This window comes from Zonotrichia albicollis, chromosome 3 (assembly GCF_047830755.1).
Source record: "Zonotrichia albicollis isolate bZonAlb1 chromosome 3, bZonAlb1.hap1, whole genome shotgun sequence".
Lineage (NCBI taxonomy): Eukaryota > Metazoa > Chordata > Aves > Passeriformes > Passerellidae > Zonotrichia > Zonotrichia albicollis.
Window position 1 is genome coordinate 10,476,696 of NC_133821.1, and position 15,361 is coordinate 10,492,056.

General features: G+C 39.5%; 1 protein-coding gene across 1 annotated transcript in view; it reads right to left on the reverse strand.

Moving 5' to 3' along the window:
• LOC102062007 (protocadherin Fat 4) overlaps window positions 1-15,361 on the reverse strand; it is a 40,493-nt gene that overhangs the window by 19,962 nt on the left and 5,170 nt on the right. Inside the window, exons 2-20 of the mRNA XM_074536635.1 lie at window positions 13,830-13,990; window positions 12,994-13,038; window positions 12,568-12,666; window positions 12,128-12,217; window positions 11,385-11,495; window positions 10,602-10,718; window positions 9,445-9,532; window positions 8,781-8,890; window positions 8,384-8,557; window positions 7,803-7,931; window positions 7,387-7,542; window positions 6,386-6,566; window positions 5,258-5,391; window positions 3,314-4,252; window positions 2,206-2,331; window positions 1,793-2,050; window positions 1,400-1,498; window positions 1,126-1,298; window positions 20-168 (exon numbers count right to left, since the gene is read on the reverse strand). Of these exons, the coding sequence (XP_074392736.1) occupies window positions 20-168; window positions 1,126-1,298; window positions 1,400-1,498; window positions 1,793-2,050; window positions 2,206-2,331; window positions 3,314-4,252; window positions 5,258-5,391; window positions 6,386-6,566; window positions 7,387-7,542; window positions 7,803-7,931; window positions 8,384-8,557; window positions 8,781-8,890; window positions 9,445-9,532; window positions 10,602-10,718; window positions 11,385-11,495; window positions 12,128-12,199 (3,016 nt within the window). The 5' untranslated portion in view covers window positions 12,200-12,217; window positions 12,568-12,666; window positions 12,994-13,038; window positions 13,830-13,990. The remainder of the gene's footprint in view (window positions 1-19; window positions 169-1,125; window positions 1,299-1,399; window positions 1,499-1,792; window positions 2,051-2,205; window positions 2,332-3,313; window positions 4,253-5,257; window positions 5,392-6,385; window positions 6,567-7,386; window positions 7,543-7,802; window positions 7,932-8,383; window positions 8,558-8,780; window positions 8,891-9,444; window positions 9,533-10,601; window positions 10,719-11,384; window positions 11,496-12,127; window positions 12,218-12,567; window positions 12,667-12,993; window positions 13,039-13,829; window positions 13,991-15,361) is intronic.

The window sequence follows — 15,361 nt, forward strand, 5'->3', positions numbered from 1 at the left end:
GGTAAAAAAGATGGTATACCACTTGAGGTAAGCTGAGGAACTCCGTGGTCAGTGGCAACAACTGTCAATGTCACAGCTGTGTCAGCTGTGATGTGCTCCAGGTTATTGCTGAGAGAGATTTCTCCAGTGCCATTATTTATATGGAAATCATCAGAATGGTTCAGGAGGCTGAGCAAGGAGCAATCAGGAGAGCATTCATATTAATGACCTTGGAAGTGCCATCTACTCAGTGCTACCTCTGCAAGGAGCACTCAGCAGACAATATTTGCCTCTTTCTAAAGAACAGCTATTAATTTCTGTCTTTAGCCTAAAATATATTGGCCTTTTATTTCCAAGTAAGTCTTCCATGATGAAAATGTGCAGCATTCATGCCTTCAGTTCCCATTACACCCCAAGGCTTTGATGCTCCCACCAGGGGAAGGCAGATCCTGCACACTCAGCTGCATGTTCAGCAGTGGGAGAAGCCCAAGGGACATTCATCTGAAGACCTGCTAATTCCTGGCCTTCTATGACCTCTCACAGAAAGCTGGATTGCTCACAAGTGATGTGGTTTAGGTAGAATGCTATCCCATAGTTAAAAATAACCTCTTCCAAGGCAGTAGTTCTAAACATCCACAAGTTCACTGATCGTTCATTTGTCCTTCTCAATCTATGCTTTTCATGTCAAGGTATCCTGGTATTTTCCATTATTTAGGGCTCACAGAAATGTCTTTCTATGCATAGCACATTAAGGAAGTTATTTTCTTATCTCCTCCTCCCAGCAAACAAAAGATATGCAAAAAGAATAAGAGATTCATTTACTTCCTACCCAGACCCCAGACACTCCAATGTGTTGTTCAGAATTTCAGAAACTGAACCAAATGTTGGAAATTCAGAAACTGAACCAAATCTTGGCTGTGGGTTTTTATTGCCAGTTTATCATTTGGTTGCGCCCTCTTATGACATAATCATGATGTGACAAGCTCTAAAACACTCAATGACTGTCCTTCTGCCTAAGTATAGAAACCATAACCAATTATAGCACTTGTAAAATATTTATGAAGAGATCTTATCCTTCCCAAGACCAATCAAAGTCCCTTTCTGTGTCTGTCACAGAGGTGAATCATTAACCTGACAGCAGAGTACCTGTATGAAACGAGAGCGTTGTTGCCAAGGTCGGGGTCGGTGGCAGACACTGCCAGCACAGCCTGGCCCTCCTTTGCTGCTGCCACAGGGATGCTGGCTGAGTACTGTGCCCTTGTGAACTCAGGGGGGTTGTCATTCACATCCAACACCCTGATGCTGACGTGAGTGAAGTTCTGGGGTGTGGCAGGAGACAAGCATGATTCAGAGAGTGCACAGGCACTTAGGTGTACAAATCAAAGGCAGCAATGGTAAATCACAACCTGCGACTCCTTACCTGCCTCTGAGGCACTCCGTTATCAGAGGCCAGCAGGAGCAGATCATACTTGTCTTTGCTTTCTCGGTCCACAGAGCCAGTAACCAAAATGGTTCCATCCTAGAGAAGGCAGGGGTTCAATGCACACATCATTTGGAGAACTCTTGTACACTGAATTCTCAGAAGGGATGAGGGATTGAAATAATCTATTCTCCTTTGGGCTACTTCACATTCCAAGAATGTCTTGTTTTTTTGAATATCAACGTAGATTTCCAGCCTACAGGGCACATGCTGGCTGTGATGTGCACTAGAATGGTACTGCCTGCTCTTTTTTACCTGATGTATCTTACTATGCCAAGTCACTTCATGAACAGCAGGATCTAAGTCTTGCTTTCAGCATACCCAAAGCCTTACCTGCTGGATGCTGTATGGGTTATCCCCATCCTCAGCTGACAGGTAATAAGTAATTCGTGCATTCTCTCCCTCATCCAAATCAGTAGCAGTCACATGCCCAACTCTAGTGGCATTATTCAAGGTGTATTCCCCTTCCAGAGCCTCAAAACTGTATGGCACATTCTGAAACTCAGGGTTGTTATCATTGACATCCAGAACAGTGATGTGGAACAAGGCACTTGAATTGAGCCCATTTGTTATATTATCGACTGCCCATACCTGACAAAGTAAGAAAAAAAAAGTAATTTTAGTTGACTGTGTTATCATTTTTAACCTCTTACAAAGATATAGAAAGGGGTTATAAAGATATAAAAAGATATTCAAGGGAATGAAGTAGAGATGACCAAAGCTGCAGAGTCTCTCCCCAAATTTACTTGTAAGGTGAATGCAGGTGTAGTCTCCCTGTCCAGTTCTGTGTCATTCCTTAATGAGAGTGTTCCAGGGAAATCCACAGTAAATGAAGTGCTGCTGAGAACAAAGTATCCCTGAGAAAAGCCAGCCTAAAAAGAAAACATTGTTCATGTAATTTAAAATTATTAAGATCTAAATAATCTTATTAATACTAATACCTGACCTTTTTCTAAGACTTCTCATTACAGAAGTACAAGTGATTTGCCACGTTTAATAAATGAAATCCTGCACCCTGAGCTATTGGAATAGACTTCTTTGTCAAACAGGAACTGGGTGCGTGGAAGCACTTATGGGCTTCCTTGTTTGGGTCCTAAATATCCTCTCTCCCTAAAGCTCTCCAGGACTTATCCCTGTGATGGAAAGGGCAGCAAAACAGTTCAGTGGAGTATGAACCGAGCATTTATGCTGCTCTAAAACTGACGTGAGCAAGAATAATATTAATATTGCAAATCAAAAATCTCTTCCACCAAAGCACCTCCCCAGTGCCACAGCTACACGCAAAATGCCTTTATAAAACAAGGGGAGAAAGAAACCACTCATTATAAAGCAGAGGGAAATTTTGTCATTTCCTATTATAGAAGAAACAACTCTATCAGCGTTACAAATTGCTCTTGCTCTAAGCTGAGACTGCAGGTAAATTCATCAAGTTTAGTTTATCAAGCAACATTCAATCAGAAGCTGTAATTGGTGTAATAATATATAATAAATTCTCTGTTTGGTATAATAATATATAATTTATTCTCTGTCTGGTGTGACACATGCATCTCATACGCACATTAGCAGAGGCAAACACCACCTCCTGTCCTGGGTCACATATGCAGCGGGAGAGAAGCTCTTCCCATCTTCTCTGATACAGCCACTAAACTATTTTGTACAAAGTCCTAACTTCCTTGAGTTGGGAAGGTTTACTGCTGGCTCCAGAAAAAGCAAAGTTTTCATGAAGCAAAACATACTTAGTGCCAACCATTTAAGAAATCTCCTTTTGCCCATCTCTTACTATGCTTGTTTGGAGGTTAACAGAGAAAAACATGTCATTTTGATTTATCAGGATGAGATTAATGTGGCACCTACCTCGTCCTTGTCAGCAACACTGAATGTGTAGACAGGACTCCCCTTCAGGTGGTTTTCAAACACAGATACATCATAAGCTGCCTGACTGAATTCTGGTGGGTTATCATTGACATCTTGTACAAGAACAACTACGCATGTTTCATTGCTCAGAGCTGGCTGACCTCCATCTGATGCCTGCACTTTCACTTCAAATTCCTGTGTGGTTTCATAGTCCAGCAGCTGGCTCAGGCTGAGCTGGCCCGTGCTGGAGTCGACAAGGAACACCGCGGAGTAGTTCTGAGGTCGCTGCTCGGTGATTCGGTACGTCACGAGGGCGTTGGCCCCAGCATCCCTGTCTGTAGCAGACAGTGTCAGCAGGACACTGCCCAGCTCCTGGTTTTCAGGGACCTTCACTTCATACCTGTCTGATGAGAAGAGCGGGGCGTTGTCGTTGTCGTCATCGACGACGACGGTCAGCTTGAGCGCTGTAGATCGCGCGGGTTGGCCTTGGTCACTGGCAATCACAGTTAAATTGTACAAGTCTTGTTCTTCTCTGTCCAGCACCTTTTGCAGGAAAATGAATCCTGAACTGTTAATATCCATTTTACCTTCTCCACCCTTCAGGGAATAAACCACTAATCCATTGAAGCCCTCATCCACGTCTGTGGCTGACACGCTGGTGACGGTGGTCCCCACTGTCGTGTTCTCCATGATGGCAATGGTGCTGTTGGTTGCACCAAACACAGGGCTGTTGTCATTGACATCTGTAACTCTGATAAACACCGTGGCATAGTCAGCAGTGCTTCCATCTGACAGGGAAATATTGAGAGTGTAACTTTTCTGGGATTCGTAGTCCAGTCTGATTTTGGTTGAGATGACTCCCTTCTCGATGGCAAATGAATCAGATTCCGTCAGCATCTGAAACTCAACTATGTGGGGATTTAAAGCATCATACTGGACCTGTGTAAGATACAGCATGTCATCAATAAATGAAATAAAACACATAAAGCACTGCCTAAAAAAGAATAGCTGTTTTAACTACATCCAGACTCATTTCATGGTTGATATTGTGGACTGATATCAACTTACGGTTGATACTGTATCCTCATTTTTATTCTTTTAATGAATTTTCATTCAGGTACTTGTAAACTTCCCAGATTCTTTAAAAGAAGTAACGATCAAGCCTCAATATACATTAAAATGTAGAGAGGACTGCCTTTTATTAAAATGTGAGTATGTATAACACAGAATAAAAATAACAGACTGCACTTTAACCTTTGGTTCTGCCTTTCTTTACAGGAAAAAAGAGGGGAAATTAACTCAAGATGTCTATAAATCAAAACACTAAAACACATTACCTTCTCACTGCTTTGCTATGAAACCTCCCATGTGTGTTCAGACCTTCATCCAAGGAGGAATTATCATGGTGCATTCTGGTGCTCTGCTTGCCTGAGCAGATTTTTGGATCAAAATGAAGAGCAAGTTCCAGAGCATTCTTTGAAAATGCCTTTATGGCATTCCTCTGATGGGAATTCTCATATCATGGTACAGGGTTTTCGGTTTATGACCAAGAGATGAGGGAATATTGCCTATCCCAAGCTTTGAGGCACTAAACCCTTTAAAGCTTTAGTTAGCAGAGGGTTATGCACAAAAGTTTATTTTCTCAAGCAATTCAGGAGTGCATTTTATTTGGTTTGGAGAGTTGCTCTGGGTTTTTTTTAATGCTAAATGGTAGCAGATGCTGTTTAAATATTTGCAAAAGTTTACCTGGAAACAAACCCACCTTTGTGGGTGATAAGCTTCATCTGAGGGATGTACTGCATGTGAAGCTTGTTATGTAGGACACACATATCTAATTCTCCATAACTCAGGGAGATTTGGACATTCAGAGCACATCTGTTACAAAATTAGGATTTTCTTAGAGCTGCCCTGTCCTGTACAGAGACAGAATAGAGTTTGTCTTACTTGTGCTACTTCAACAGGAGGAGCCAGCTCCTCTTCCACAGACACATTGTATGTTTTCTGAGTAAACTGTGGTCTGGAATCTCCAAATGCATTGATTTCTACTGGCACTGATGAACTCCTTGGAATGATCCCACCTGCAAGGAAAAGGAAACAATTTCTCAGCAGATGCACAAAATACCTACTGATCCCTGCAAAAATACACTTTTCTATGGGTACTTTTTTTTAATACTTAATCCTTGGTGCTGCTGTTATGGTAGTGCCTCAGAGGTTCTCACCAAGACCACAGACAAAGGATGGACTGAACAATCCCTTTTGTACCCATATTCCCCACATTTTATCCATGTGATCCTACATTTGAAGACACAGAGCTCATATTGACCAACTAATGTTAAAATCACAAGGCTGAAAACCACTTTGTATGCCCATTATACCAAGAGTGGGATGCCATTCCTAAGTTAGATTTATTTCTGCCCTTATTCAGGTCATGAATGTTCACTGAATTCTCTGTTATTCTTTTAAAACAAAGAAACCCCCAATAACTATGGATAATGAAATGCTAAAAAATGGACTTGGCATCTCCAGTTTACCCACAAGGATGTGCAAATAATGACCAAATTACTCAGCATATTTTACTCTCCTTTTACTCTTTATTGACTGTTGAGAGAGATATAAATTTCTGACTTCTGCCCAAATCTCTGCTTCCTATGCTGTGCAACACCAGTCAGTAAGTTAAAGAAAGATGTGATTTTATATATATATATATAAATACATAAATTACATAAATAATTATATAAAATTATTTTATATATTATTATATAATGTGAATGTGATATGTATATACACACACACACACATATATATGTGTTATTTCACATGTTCTTCCCACAGCCATAAAGAAAACAGTTTTACCATAATGCCCTCAGCAGGAACAATTTTACCAGAGATGCAGCAACTTCTTTGGATAAATAAGACACTTTCTTACCTTCAACAAACAAGAGCAGATAAAATATATGGTATTATTTGAACAAAGCCTGTGAACTTAGCATTCTTTCAAGGAAAAAAATCAAACAAAACCAAAACTCATCACATGGAATAGCTGTGGTGAGCAGTACTAAAATCCTCTCTTACCATCAGTAGCTGTTATCCACAAGACAAACTTCTTACGCTCGTCATTTTTTAATGGGATTACTGTTTTTAAACTGATTTGCCCTGTGGATGTATCCAGTTCAAAGTGTCCATCTTCATTGCCACCAGCTAAGAGGAAGCTTATCTCTCCATTTATACCATCATCTGGATCAGAAGCAGTAACCTGGAGAAAAAAATTATTTCTTTTCCTCTGGGTTCTGTGCTTTCATCAAATTTTCTCCCATTTTAGAATTACAGGAAAACCAGGTAAACATTGCTGCAGTTGTATTTGGTTGTACCTTTGACTGTTCACTTCCTATGTAATTCCTGGGTTAAACCTCAGTAACAAAGTTTGCTCCTAAATGCACACACATGAAATCATTCCAGCAGTATGAGCAAAATCCTGCTCCTGTGGAGCTCATGAGAATTACACCAGGTTTGTATCTCAGAGAATTGGTTTCATAACAATTCCAAAGGCACTGGAGGCAGATTGTTTAAGAGATTTCATCAGGAGCCATGAAACCTGCACATCTGGGTATGATCTCAACTCCTATTTCCTGTTTTATTTGGTTAACTGGTTTACTATGTTAGAAAAGGAATATTGGATCCAAAAATTGTCCCTAATGCTCCAGCATTCAGCAGCCTTTCAAAAATGTTGTGCCCTTGAGTTCCTGGACTCTAACAACATTCAGGTTTTATTAAACACTTTACAACTAAATTCAAGAATCTTATTTTCTGTCATATATTTGTGGAGTTGAGGCTGATGCACAGTACCAGAATAAAAATCCTTTATAATTTATTCCCCGATCTGGGATGTGATTAAAATATCCAGGACAGGGTGATTATGGAATATCAGTAGCTCTGAAATGAGAGGTGGATTGTTTCTGAACTGAGAGCTGATCCAAAAAGATTCCCTACTCAACAGATCTGCTTCACAGGTTTAAGCAAGGATTCATGCATGCATTTAACACAAAAATGCCATTTTTGCTCAGCATTTCTAGTACCTGAAGAAGGGCCATTCCTGCAGTCATGTTGGGGAAAATGTCTCGTCTGTATGTTGTGTCTGCAAAGGTTGGGCTGTTGTCATTCTCATCCAGCAGCACTATGTTGATAGGAGAGCTCACATTTAGGTGGGGTGGCAAATGATCTCTAGCAGTGACCTGCAAAAGCAATGCAGTGAGGAGCCTGTGCTGTTCAAAGGAGTGTTGTGGAAGCAGCAAAAAGGACGAATGGGAACTACAAGCTAAGGAAGAGGATCAGCAGTGGTATTTCCCCAGATAACATTGCTGTCCAAGTCTGGATTTGTTCCTTCAGTTGAGCTGCTGATCCCCACTCAAGGTTCAGCCTCCTGCCAGGACAGATCAGGTGTCACCTGCTGGCCTCAGGCAGCCCTGGGCAGGAGCAGGTTTGGGGTCAGTACCTGTAGGTGAATAGAGGACACTCTCTCCCTGTCCAGCAGCGAGGAGTTGCTCACAGTGAGGATCCCAGTGGGACTCAGCTGGAAGGCACTGTCACCCGGAGTGAGGCTGAGCGTTCCCTGGAAGCCTCCCTGCAAACAGGAAACATTTGTCATTAAACAGACACCCACTGAGCTACTCCCTTAGGATGCTTTCTTCTTCTTTTCCACATGGAGAAGATGAAATCTCCAGTTTAATCGAGATTGTAGTTCCAAAAAACCCCAAAAATTAAAAAGAGAGAGAGAGGCAAACAATATGGAAGAAAGAACAGGCTGAGAATGATTTGCAGCTTTGTGTTCATTTTGTACTTGCACACTTCCAGACCTTATGCAAACCAGAGGAGTTCCAAAGAGAGACAAAATTTATCCTTTGTCTGCAGTGCTCTACCCCTTAAAGAAGTAAAACTAAGTTTGCTTTGTTTAAGCATGTTTAGGCAGTCAGAAAAAAAAAATCTATTCACAATAGCTGTATAACACAAATGCATTTTATATTATATTTCAGAAGTGCAGCACTTGTAGCAGCCATAAAACCATCATCTTTTTACCTCATCTGTGTCATTAGCTGTTATTTGAAGAACTTCCATCCCATTTGGGAGATTTTCTGGAATAAAGACATCATAACTTGTTTGTGACAGTACTGGAGGATTGTCATTTTCATCTCCAATAGTAACCACAACTACTGCATCAGCTGTTTTGAAAATCTTGTCTTGCTGAGCTGCCTAGAAAACAGAGTTTACAGCTGTAAATTCCATGCCCTGATAACAACAAGCTTAACATAAGGACACGACAACTGCATATCTATAAATTAATTACTTTTTATTTTATTTTGATTTTTGAAAGGCAGGATGGAGCCTTGATATCAATGAGAAACGCTATTAGCAGCAACTTGGATTCACATTTTATTTTCTGAAATTGAGACTAAAATACCAAAACAATCTTTACCTGAATGCCCACCACAAGGTTTGGACATATTTCTCTGTCAATTGGGCTCTTGACTTCCAACACTCCAGCGTCATTGATTGAAAAGTTGTTGTAATAGGCTGGGGGGTTCACTGAAAAGTGAAAAATTGGGAAGGGTTAATGAGAATGAACCAGAACTGGAAGTCAGGTCTGCCCTTTGGATGAGTGTTAACTTATCAGCCACAGGAAAAAGGAACATGAAAGGCTGCTTTTCAAACACTCTGTCCTCAAAACAAGTCCTGGAAAATACACTCACACTTCAAGGGTCTCAAATTAAGCATTTCATAAATTTCTGGCAATTTCTTTAGGAGGAGGAACAGCTCCTCATGGAATTCTCTCTCTAGATGGTCCTGAATGGAAATTCTTTGATCAAATTGAAGCCTCTAGAGTGGCTTACACTTGAAATCAGGAATTGTTTTTTGTTCCTTGGAAGGAGGGTAAGAACAATCAAACATTTACAAGTAGGTGGACTCTGCAATAATGGCTGAGATCTGATTTAGCTCGTGGAGCAGCTCTGCAGTGAAGCTGTGGGCACTTCCACACATTTGAATGGACCCTGCACTTCCTTATCATTCCCTCCAGTAACAGATAAATGAATCATCCTGAATTACTGTGTCAATGTCTAGAAGAAAATAGAGGCTCTTACCCAGCTTGATGCTGTAAATGATTTTTTCATTTATACCTTTGTCTCCATCCTGAGCCAAGACCTCTGGGAAAACATCCAGAGGACCCACCTAGAAAACATACATTAACCTGAATATCTTAGAAAAAACCACACATTAACTTCAAATCTTTCCTTAGATAAGTCACAGTTTTGATTAAAGAAACAAGAAACATGTATTTAACCAATGTGATCCAGAAAAAAAATTCTCTCTTTGCCAGATGTGCTTTATAGAGGAGAATGATGACCAAGATTCTTGATGGATACACTGTGTTTAAGAAACACCAGATTATGAAGCTGCAGTCACAGATGGAATTTATGTTTAGAACATTGACTATTTCAGTTCCACTCCTCTCCTGGAAAGCAACACACAAGTCTATACTGCAGCCCATATAAAAACAGTAATTTAAAAGATGAAAACATTTTAGAAGGGCTAAAATTATTCCTTTCAGAGAATTAGAGATGAAATTCTAACAAAAGGAACACTGGAGGTCTAACACTAAAAGTATATGTGATTTGAAATACTTGAACAGGAAGATAATGACATAGAAATAGGGATAATAATGAACCTTTTTAATTTTAGTGGGTTACTCTGATAAAACTATACTGTTTTTTTTTTTTTTCAGAATACATACAGAAACCTGAGTCAAACAAATACATTTCAGTAAGAAATCTCTATTATATATAGAAAAAAAAGAAGTTAAAAAAGTAATACAGACCATGGATTACCATTCAGATCCTTATTTTTGCTTACCTGGTTGTAATGCTGTTTGAAGAAATTACACTAATTAAAACTAATTTCAGAACTGATGGACAGCCAGTTGCCCTTTGAATTTTACATTAAAAGCCCTGTTAAAACAGGAATTTGAGCTTTTTTTTTTCTTTTCTTTCTTCTTCTTTATAATTTTTTCCCCCAAAATCCAAAATGATGTGTTTCTATCACAGAAAATTCTATGCTTCAAATAATACATGGCCTGTTTATCTCTAGTTGGAGATCTACAGCTGATTTCTTTTTCACTGGTCAGCACAGAGGAAAGCAGCTCCACCCATCTTAAACTGCTCAGGGAAGAAGAATCCTTGGGAAAAAAACCCTGTGGATAAGGATAACCTATTTACAGCAGCATTCAGAGAAGAGCTTTTACCTGGTTTTCAGTGATATTCCCATTGTATGTGAATTGACTGAAATAGGGGTTCAATGTATCATAATCTTCCACATTAATTATTAATGGGGCAGTGGCACTCTGGCTTCCAAATCTTTCCTGCATCCCAAGGGAAAGAACAAAAATAAGAACAACGCTCTTGAAAAAAACCCCGTATCTCAGTGGAAAATACAGCAGAATATTATTACATATATTTTGCAGCATTTTTAACCTGAGAACACTCAGTTTGTCAGATTAATCCAGTTCTAGGAACAAAACTATCCACAGGTAATCTTCCTTTAGTTTCTCATTTTCTGTCAGGCACGTAGAATATAGAACAGAACATTTGCTACAGCTGTACTATTTGCTAGGTACCACAATAATCCTAGCAAAACTATTTATTTTCAGGTCTAAAAGGAAATGAAAGCAAATACATACTCAAATCTCAAAACACAAACAAACAAAAACCTGGTAAGGTGCAGCAAAAATTTGAGGGATCTGCAGAATGAATAGGTGAATAAGTGTTACACTAGTGGAGAATTAATATGTACAGTATTTATACTTAGAAAAATACAGAAAAACTTGAGCTGGGATTTGAGAGGAAACAATGGCTGAAATATTAGCAATGTGCTACTTTGTCTCCAGTATAAACCAAGCTACAGACATAACATTTGGGTTAGGAACTCCCAAAGCTGTAAATCTGTAGAAACTGGGATGCTATAAAACAAAGGAATTATCATTGTAGAACTATTGTGGGTCTCAGTCTTCTTTTAATTTGTGCCATACCTTTGCTTGGACTGTTAAATTGAAAAAGTTGACCTCGTTGTAATCCAGTGGTTTTTTCACCATGACGTTTCCATCTCCTTCCCTTATCGAAAAGTAATCAGAGTTTGGGCCCTATTAAATGAACAAATCAAATATTTTATATGATTGGTGATGAAATTTTATTTTCCTTTTTTTTACACCTTTCCTATTGGACTATTTTCATAAAGGTGCAGGAATGTCTCAAGCACCAGCAACAGAAAGAAAAAGGCTGATCCTCCTCCACACATGCCTGCCCTGTCAGTGCCCACAGAATTTCTATCTGATTTATCTTATCAGGGGGGAATGGCATCAGCTTCCCTTCACCAGCTATAAAAGGAGCAGAGACAAGCTCAGATGTGAAGATTTCCACTGCAGATATCTACATTTAGTTGAGAGGATCTTGAGGACTGGAGACTGACAGCAAATCCAACACAAACTTTAAAAAGAGGGGGAACAGCTCTCCCTCCTGCTACTGCAAAGGACCACTGAGTTCCTTAGCTGTAGTTCTAGAGTGCCATAAATCATTCCACAAAAGTTAAGAAACAAGATTCAGGCCTCACTGCCTGCCAGGCTGATCCTGTGGTGTAACTTGAAAGGTCTCTTGGAAGTTTTGCAGATTTTTAATCTTCACAGTGCAAGGGAGCACGCTGGGATCAGGCCCCAGGCTATGGATTTATGAAATTCAAACTGGTGTTCAGAGTTCCCAGCTGACAAAGGGCACTCACCCAAAGACTGTAGGTAAGGATGCTGAATTCTGGTGTAAAGTCCTTATCCTGAGCTTCCACTTTTACAACCATGGAATTAATTCCAGCTACCTAAGGGGAAATAACGGTCATCAAATCAGGAACTCAGTCACAAGCCCCCATCCACATCCTTCCTAACTTGGGGCAGGAAAGTTGTGCCACCTGCTCAGCAAATCACCTCCTGCTGCCATTTCTGGCTGGGACTGTTTCTCCATTTTTGGCTGGCAATGTTTCTCCATCACCCCATTCCCCCAGCTGTATGTGCAGCCCAGCCTTTCCTTTCCACACCCATAGAATGTGGCGGATAAATCCCATAAGGGTGCACGTGAGGAACTAACCTCACTGTGGTCACATTAGAAGCTCCCCAAAAAGTAATTTAAAAATATCCCAGGAAAAAAGTGTCAGAATTTGCCAGAACCCACCTCTGACACTGAAGCACTGTAGTTAGCTTGCTGAAATTCTGGAGCATTGTCGTTTACATCTATCAGTTTTACATTCCGGCCGTTCTCTATCTGATCAGTCTTGGCAGTGGAAGAAATGACAACAGTGAGGTGGCAGCACTCTGCTAACATTAATTTCATCTAGAATGAGATCCTCAAAAATACACCCTTTCATTAAACTACCATTTAGAATCAGACTACCATTCTTAAAATTAACTTTTTGAAGTTTACCTTCATTTTCTGTGAACAAAAACACTCCTTTCAACCAGTAGACTTCAACAGGAAATCTTCTACAAGGTACTCTGAACTCCCTGCACCATAGCTTTCAATTAAATACTATTGCAGAAAATAATCATTTGCATTAAATTAGACAATAAATACAGTTGATAAAGCATGGTTTGTACTCACTGTTCCAATCCTTTGGCAAACAATAGCATACCAGACTATATCACCCTAAAATTGAACAGACAAGCCAATAAATAATATAATTGATGAACTAATAATATGATTAGCAAAGATAATTTTTGCCAAAATTATAGAAAATTACTTCTAGTACTTGAATCCTCAGGTGTGCTGTACCAAAACACTCTGCTTAAAATTAACACTTTGTAATTGCTTTGCTGTATATTGTAAGGTTTATTGGACTGCCATTCCCCTACTACTGATACCCACCTATCCACATCTTACCATCCCCCTGTACCTGACTGTTCTTCCCCAATAAAAGTTGACAGAGACTACAGAAGAACATGTGCAAGAAGCAGAAAAAGTGTTTTAATCCATTTGGGAGATATCCAAATGACAAATGCAAATGTAAAAAATATAAAAAAAAATAAATTCAAAAGTACGTTTTCATCCATTACAAACACTGTTTGAAACAGTGTTTTTAATTCTCAGTGGTTTTTACAACATGCCTGGTCCAGGTGTGTCAGGTACAGTGCTGCTCTGAGATGGCAGTGTCCAAAACAAATCAGTGCTACTCTGAAATAGCACTTGCATTATAAATTTTGTATATATAAAAATAAACTTGTATAATAAATATGTTGTGTATATAATAAAATAAAGAACACATAAATAAAAATAAAAGTAAATACCTATTAAAATAAAATATAACAAAATATTTTGTATATATAATAAATTTTTGCATGTATATATAAATAATAAACTATATATAAAAATAAACTATTTCTTTTTCAATTGTCAAGAAAACTTTTCTCTCTAGGTTTTATATGCAGTAAAAATTATACCTCAAGAGCCTCAACATCCAGTGGCTTTTTGGTTCTCACTGTTGCATTGCTAGATTGAGAATCAGTTATCAGCTCTACATAATCCAAGTGTTCAGGGAATACAAATTCTTGTAATGTCAGACGCACATTGGGTGGGATATCTGTAATCCATTCTATAACACCTGTAAGAGAAAATGGAACAAAATCAGATTGCTTTATGGAAAAGAAATCTATGGGTTCATTTCATGTGTATTGATAACTTGATTACTGGTGAATTTTGGTTGCATTTAATATCATTTTGGCATTTTTAGCTGAATTGTAAGATTTGTTAAAGTTCCCTTGAGTACCCTGCACAAGTGTATTAATGCATTTTTAAAACCACATAAATCAAATTTTTCCAATATATACACAGGATATATCCAAAACGAAAAAGCTTGGCATAACTTACACCTAAATTTCCACCTTTTGTTTTTTGAAAATGGCTTTTCTGCAAAACTTTTTTTTCCCAATGTTTACGGTGAAAATGCAATCAAAGTCAGCCAAAGTCATTGAGGGGCTGCATGGGGCCAGTTTCAGTATTTTTCCAAACAAAAGGGCCTCTCATATATTTTAGCTGCATCTATCAGGCAGTAGAATCCAGTGTGGATTCAGGTGGAAAGTGTGCGGCTTTTCCCTTCATGTATTTCTGTTTGTACAGGACACAAACACAAAAGGCTGCAACCTTCAAATCGATTCTTATGAGATTTCCACAACCATGCATTTAGGAACTATCCTCCTGAAAATAGGACGACTTGTTATTTGTAGTGATCAGGATTCCTGTTAGACTGACTGTGCACTGCTTGTTTGGTTAAATACCAAATCTGTTTGAAATTGCTTTGGAAATGTATCCTTTTAAACCACCCAGCACGGTGTTACTGGTAATTTTATTAAAGAAAGTTCCCTCTTTATTGCCACATCACCAAGACATTTGTGTTTATGTAATCATACTTATCTCCTCATGGAACACATTATCTGGATTACAAACCCATAATCTCTTCTCCTTCCCAAAGTCTTTCCTGAACGGCCCAAATATTTTCCACGAACTTCAGGAAACTTCCCAGCTGTGTTTTTTCCTTCTCCACTAGTTCTGTACCCCATCACTACTAGTTTAGGTTAGCAAATGCTTTCTGCAACAGTCCCATCTCTGACCTCCGTGCACAGCCCTGTGCTCTGGGTCTCCAGGTGTTTCAGGAATATAACCTCATCTTCTCCCAGCAGCAGGGAGTGTCAGCAATGCTGTCAGCCAGCAGCCCAGAGAATCTGGATTTTATTTGTGTGGGAGGACAAAGGGCAGCGAGCTGACAGTGAGCAGGGCTGGGTCTCAGGGGCACAGCTCGGTGTGGTGCCACCCTGCTGGGTGCAGTGCTGAAAAACCTCCAGGAAAACCAAATCCAGCTTTGCCTGCTGCCAGAGGCTGTCCAGTGCTCCAAGCAGAGCTGGATACATCCAGCCAAGAGGAGTCAAGCAGCTGCCTAGGAAACAGCATTCCCTCCAGAGAAGAAAGCCAAATAAAA